Genomic DNA, 7042 nt, shown 5'->3' on the forward strand with positions numbered 1-7042 from the left:
TCCTCCCACCCTCTTTCCTTCTCATAAAGAAAAATAATAGTAATTTGCTAATTCAGGGATTAGGTTTGGTATCATAGTTAGATCTAACCTGTATGGTATAATCTGCAAATTCTAAATGTTCTAAATCTCAACTGTTGATTTCTCATGTCCTGCTTTTAACTTAGGCCCTAAAAGCCTGCTCCTGTGATTTCTTTACTTCTTAAAGATGAGCAGGATTCTTCTTAAAGATGCCTGCTTATGATTTTATTTGGGTATTCTGCTGATGTTAATCATTTTTTAGGTTTTGATCATTAATGCATTCAGTGACTTAAAAAGAACTCTACTCAAAGTACTAGTAAAACAAAGTATTAGAAGTATCTCATGATAGTTAAGTTTTGTAAGAATACTTGGTTTATAAAAACTGGAAGTGCCCGTATGACACATGTGCAACACCAATCTTCAGTCAGAAAGCAGAAGCAACCAGGGACCAGCAGTTAGCGTAATGGCTATGTCGCTGGACTCCCACGTAGTCGATCGCGGTTCGTGTCCCAGACTCGTTGGCTTAAAACTCACGCCGGGCATGTGTGTGTGCGTGCCCAAGATCCCGAGAGGAAAATGGAGGATAAGGGATTGCGGCGTGACCATCCCCCCTGGGGGGTGATTTCTCGCTTTCTGTCTCTATGTCTCTCTCTGTCTGGCGAGCACACGCGCCCTATAGCAAAAAAAAAAAAAAAAAGCAGAAGCAACCCAAAGGTCCAAGACTAATGACCTTACGAACAAAATATGGCATATCTATACCATGGAATACTTCAGCATTAAAAAGAATGAATTACTGCTGTGTGCTATAATATGGACAAACCTCAAAACACTGTGCTAAGTGAAAGAAGCCAGACACCATATGTTGTATGAGTCCATTTATAGAAATTCCCGAAACAAATTTACCTATACAGAAAGTAGATCTGTGACTGCTTGAGTCTGAAGATGGGAAGGACAATTAATGTTTTCCAAAGGAAATTAGTGGGGAGATGAAAATGTTCTATTGGGTTGTCGGGGAAATCATGACAAATTTTTGCATAGAAAAATACATCATAATTCTCCAGACAACCTGATAAAACTAGATTATGGTGATAGTATCATGCTTGGTAAATCTGCCCCCCAAAATAATTGAATTATACAGTTAAAAGGGGTGAATTTTATGGTATGTAAATTATTTTTCAATAAAATTATTGAAAATCTGTAATATTTATTGTGGAGGACATTGAATTAGAAATAAGGAGAATTGATTTGATAATGTTAACAGATTTCTATTGAGTACCTGCCATATGCTTGACATTCTACTAGATATTTTGAACGATACAAAAGTGCAAGAACAGTTCTTCCCAGATGTTGAAAATGTGCTAAGATATGGGGCCAGCAGGTGGTGCAGAAGTTAGGGCACTGCATCTCACATGGTCGACTGCAAGGTTCAAGTCCCAGACCCAGTGACTTGAGGATCATGCTGGTGCATATGTATGCATGCCCAAAATTGCTAGAGGAGATTGGAGGAGAAAGGATTGCAGTGTGTCCACACACACACACACCCCACCCTCCAGCCCCCCCCCCCATGGGTGATACCTCACTTTCCTTTTCTCTCTGAGTGCACGCACCCTACGGGGGAAAGGGGAGGGAAAAAAAGTGCTAAGATAGATATGCAAATACCACTTCACCTCCTATGCCTGGGGCAGGTACTTTTTTTCATCTAGCTTTGCTAAAGCCTCAGAATCCTACTGAACAAGCAGGTACAATCAGTGGATCTGAAAAATCTCTAGACAGGAAATCATTTTGACATCCCATGTACACAGAGATAAAGAGGAAGGTAGGTCAGTCCCCCCGGGAGCAATTCAAGTCAGGTCTCTTACCTAGAGAAGGTGTGTTTGACCTGACACAGTGAACTATTATTTCTGGGGAGTCATATCAGGTGGGGCAAGCATATGATAACAGGCTTGGAGGACAGTCACCACACCTATGGGTCAGGTTAGAGTTGCTGCTCACCAGGGAGGAAGTACTGGAGTCTAATAAAAGGGTAGAGGATATTGATGGAGGACCAGGAATATAAAAGAGATCACTTAGTACTATTTCAGTTTCTCTAGTCATTTTAACCTTGTCAACCAAATTGTACTTGCCCAGTTTTCACTCAGTTAAATGTGTTTCATTTTTCTCCAGCAGTGCAAAATAGGCATGGTAAAGACAATAAGTAGAAGCATTTGAATATAGTGAATCTTTTCTTAAATTTAGGATATAGATCTTTGTGCAAAGTGAAACTTTATGCTAGTAACTTCCTTGGAGCCGGGTAGCACCCAGTGTAAAATCACATAGCAGCTCATCGTCTATCAACATTTTAAGCCAAATTACTTTATACTCTAGAAACTCATTTTTTAAAGTCTGGTATCATATAGCATATATGTAAATTATGTACTTAAACCAGATTATAAAATCTGTTGTACATTGCATCCAGAAACCTAAGAGAAATTAATCATGTGTGTCTACGTACCATTTTAGTCTCAAATAAATAAGTGATCATGTCAGTCCATGTAGTAGACAGAAGTTGAAAACATCAGTTTGTTTTTTCATTTTTCATTTTAACCAGAGCCCAAAGAGTAGTAGAATAATACCTCTTTTTAAGTGATAGTCTTAAATCTGCTTCCTATGTTGTGCTACATTATCCTCAGCAGTGTCTGCTTCTTCAGTGCCTATACTGAGCCACAGATGCCAAAAAGGATAAGGACAGATGAGGATAGAGTACAGTCCACTTCCACATAGCCAGGCAAAGCATACTGAAAGACATAGCCGTTGCAAGAAGGCCCATACTTGACTGTAGTTGACCTCATTCCAGATTGAAGGGATGACACGGAATGTATTTTCAGGAATCAATGAAATAACAACCAGAGAGATGAAGAGATACATGAGAGATTAGATATGTGCTAGAGAGATTGAAGTCTTCAGTTAATTAACTGTGTAGAAGAAATACAAGTTTCTAAGTAAAGGAACTTGAGAATTTAATGTGTGTGGGATTTTTTTAATATTTGTTACTATTTTTCTGATTTGCCACAGGAGGGGCATATGCTCACCAGAAAGAGAGAGACAGAGAAAGAAAGAGTGAGAAAGCAAACCACCAGGTCTGGGACTTGAACTATGGTCAGCCGTGTCAGAGTCCAGTGCCTTAACCATCACGCCATTAACCCAGCACCAACCACAGAATAGATAAATAAAATTTAATATACTTACATAATGAAAATGAGTAAATTAACTACATACAAGTATGGATGATTCTCACAAGTAATGTTGAATGAAAGAAGCCAGACACATGGCATAATATAAACTACATAATTCAATGTATATGTATTTAAAAAAAAAAAACAGGCAAAATAAACATTAGTACTTAAGGATGTATGCTTGGGTAGAAAACAGAAACTAGAGCAAAGATACCTTAACAGTCAGCAAAGTAGTTTCCTTTGGGGAAAAGAGTGTAGTGATTGGGAGGGACATAAGGGAGACTCCTGGGATTGGTCTGTGTCTTTCTTGGCCCAGGTAATTCACTGAGCTCTACATTTTTGTACTTTTCTGTGTGTGATGTTACATGATTTAAAAAAAAAAAAAAGGTTAGAAAGAAAGAAAGTGGCAAGGAGGAGGATAGAGCCCCCAGTTCCTCTCTAATTTCCCATCACCTTGTTCTAACTCCTGTATCTGCCCTAAGAAGCCTATGCAGAGCTGCTTCCTCCTGGCACATCAGTCCTTTAGTTAATTAGTATTAGGTAGGCTTGAGAAAGAGACAAAAGCTAGAGGCCGGCTTGTGAGAATGTCCTGCTCAGGAGAGGCAGGGTCCCTGCTGGTAGCCTGAAACACATCCAGGATGCAACAGGCTGGAGGACTAGAGGAAAGGGATCATGGTGTGATCAGACCCCATGGAGGGTGTTCCTTCCTCTCTGTCTCCCTCTCTATCCTACATTCTCATGTGCACATGCATACATTCTGTCATGAATAAAGAAAATTGAATCAAAAGAGATTTTGGCTATAGGGCACATGCACTCACCAGTAAGAGAGAAAGTGAGAAATCACTCCCCACCCCGGGGAGGGGGGTTGCCTACGCTACATTCTCCTGCTTCTCCTCTATTCTGCTCTCGGGATTTTGGGCACATGCACACACACACCTGACATGAGTTTTAAGCCCCTGGGTTTGGGACTCAAACCATGGTTGACTACACGGGAGTTCAGCGACATAACCCTTACCCCATCTGGTGGTCCCAAGATGAAAACAATTTTTTAAAAGCCAGGGCCAGCTTGGTGGTGCAGTGGTTATATACTGCTCAATAAAAGCTGGATCCATATGGAAAATCATAGGTTCAGTTTCCTGGTTGGCCTATATAGGCCAGGCATGCAACATCCATGAGCCCAGCTGGCTGGAAAAACTGGAGCAGCATGGGGCAACATCATGTTATGAGGCCCTGTTGAGAGTGCTTGCCTCTTTTCTCTGTGTCTCTTTTTTTTTTTCTTCTTTTTTCTTTCTTTTTGAGAGTTTTGTGTGTGTGTTTGTGTGTGTGGTGTTTTTTTGGGTTTTTTTTTTCTTTTTTTTTTTGCTATAGGGTATGTGCGCTTGCTAGAAAGACAGAGAGAGACAGACAGAAAACAAGAAATCACCCCCCCGGGGGAGGGGGCATGGCCATGCCGCAGTTAGAGAGTTCTGTCTTGTAGATGCACATACACACCCCCACACCCCCACCCCTAGCCAGTGATCCATAGAGCAAGCTTGGTGGGTTTGGCTACCATTCAGGCAGATGGCTTCCCAGATCATTTCTGTTTGTCATAACATATTGATCAGTTTTCCTAAATGGAACTGCCCCATTGTTTGCTTCATCTACCTAGACAGTAAGAAGCAGTTTTGTTTTGTAGGAATATTTAATATTTTATTTCACCAAAACCCCTAAGTAGGGACAGGCAAGTTTAAATACTTAAGAGTACTTTTTAAATGTTAGCTCATCGTTGCAATCCTTTGTGACTGGTTATGTTCATCCTGGTCGCATGTTTTGTTTGTAGCCTTACTTTAATGAACAGAGACCTTTACTTCTGCTATTTTGTTATAGTAGTTCGTATGGAGATTTCTTTAGTTCCTTTCATGCATTTTTCTTTATGATGTCTCAGTGGGGTTGATTTGGAAGTGAGTAGCATTAAAAAAAAATAAAGTTGGTAATTTTTCCGTCAGCATTTATTAGATTTTGGCATGTTTTCCTTCTCTCTTTCTCTCTCTCTCTCTTTTGAAAGAGATTTTTGCTGTAAGGCCATGTGTGCTCACTGGAGAGACAGAAAGCAAGAAATCACACCCCAGGGGATGGCCATGCTGCAGTTCCTTCTTCATTTTCTTCTCGGAATTTTGGGGATACACACACGCACCTAGTGTGGGTTGCAACCCACCAGGTCCAGGATTTGAACTGCCGTCAACCATGTGGGAGTCCAGCACCTTAACCACTATACCACCTGCTGGCCCCTCTTTTCCTTCTCTATCAAATACTTTTAGTGTTTCTCAAACCTGGATGTAAAGTAAAATTTGGGGGAACATTATTAGCTAGACCTAACCCAGAGGTTTCGGTTTAATTGGCAGAGGGTTGAGTCTGAACATTGTAATTTTTTTAAAGTTCTCCAGGTGATTTCAGTGAGCAGCTAAGAATTGAGAAATCGCTGTATTAAATCCTACTCCTTCCCAAGAGTTGTTTTCCCCGTTCATTTTACATTCTGGTACCTTAAAATGTTCCCGTAAAATATTTTTTCTGATTTAGGGTTTTCAGCTATGTCTCATTTTCCACCACCACCACCCAGAGTCAGTCCTCAGCTCCTAGCGACAATGGGAAAAGTGAGGGACCAGCAGTTGGCGTAATGATTATGTCGTTGTACTCTCACATAGTCAACCACGATTCAAGTCCCAGACCCAGTGCACCCACGCTGGGTGCATGCATGCCCCAAATCTCAAGAAGACAATGAAGGAAAAAGGATTGTAGGGTGGCCATCCCCAATGAGGAGTGATTTCTCACTTTTGTCTCTCTGTCTCTCCAGCAAGTGCATGTGCCCTATAGCAAAAATCTCTCTCTTAAAAAAAAAAAAAATGAGAAAAGTGGATATGAGTCCATAAAATTCACAGACGTTAAGAAATTATTTTAGCCAGTCGGTTTAAATCACCGTCTTTACCGCATCTATATACAAGACCACAAATACACTCAAATTGCTTAATTTGGATTTGTACTCTCTTGATGTTCCTGATTTGTTTTGTTGATTTTTGTGTCTGATAAGGGTTCCATTTAACAAATATTTCTTGAGCATCTCCATAATGAAGGCACTCTGAGAAGTGCAGGGAGCTCAGAATCTCTCTGGAAAGGAAAGAATCACGGGTCCTGGACGATCCGTACCTGGCATACTAAACCCTAAAACCATCAACACTTTAATGAGTTGATGTATGTGAAGCGCGTGGGCACGGTGCCTGTTTCGTACTTTGTTAATATGTCCCTTTTTCTCTCTTGCAGGTATCCAAACGATTGACTCTACCCAGGCTCTTTTCCTGCCAATTGGAGCATCTGTTTCTCTTCTAGTAATGTTCTTCTTCTTTGACTCAGTTCAAGTAGTTTTTACAATATGTACAGCAGGTAAATGAGTTTCTCGTCTATCCTTAACATACATAAAAGGAAAATATTTCACCTTTTCAAATCATCAATTAAGACTTACACAGCATGCTATGCAAGCTTTTCTTTGTAAGTCTGGTATTTCTCCTCCCCCTGCCCCAGCCTCTTCCTTGAACACTTAATTCACGAGTCATTTCTTCAGACCTCCCAGCACAATCTGAAAGAAAGGTTGGGGATTTAAAACCTCCAAGCTTTATGACACCACAGCAGTATAATTCTTGCTGTAGCTCCTCTTCTGAGGGATACCAGGCCTGGTTTGGTGTGGTGGTCATCCAAAGCGCCATCTGTATTTCTACAGTTGGAAACATTGATAGCTCATCAGGGAATTGACTATTGGCGCACTGATCTGTTTTTTTTTTTTT

The 7042-nt window shown here is 40.6% G+C and overlaps 1 protein-coding gene across 1 annotated transcript in view; it reads left to right on the forward strand.

Moving 5' to 3' along the window:
* The window catches only part of SPPL3 (signal peptide peptidase like 3), a 119819-nt gene that overhangs the window by 86898 nt on the left and 25879 nt on the right, over window positions 1-7042 (forward strand). The window contains exon 4 of the mRNA XM_027773083.1: window positions 6525-6644. Within this exon, the coding sequence (XP_027628884.1) occupies window positions 6525-6644 (120 nt within the window). The remainder of the gene's footprint in view (window positions 1-6524; window positions 6645-7042) is intronic.

The sequence above is a fragment of the Tupaia chinensis genome, unplaced genomic scaffold (genome assembly GCF_000334495.1).
Source record: "Tupaia chinensis unplaced genomic scaffold, TupChi_1.0 Scaffold000320_1, whole genome shotgun sequence".
In the NCBI taxonomy this organism is placed as follows: Eukaryota; Metazoa; Chordata; class Mammalia; order Scandentia; family Tupaiidae; genus Tupaia; species Tupaia belangeri.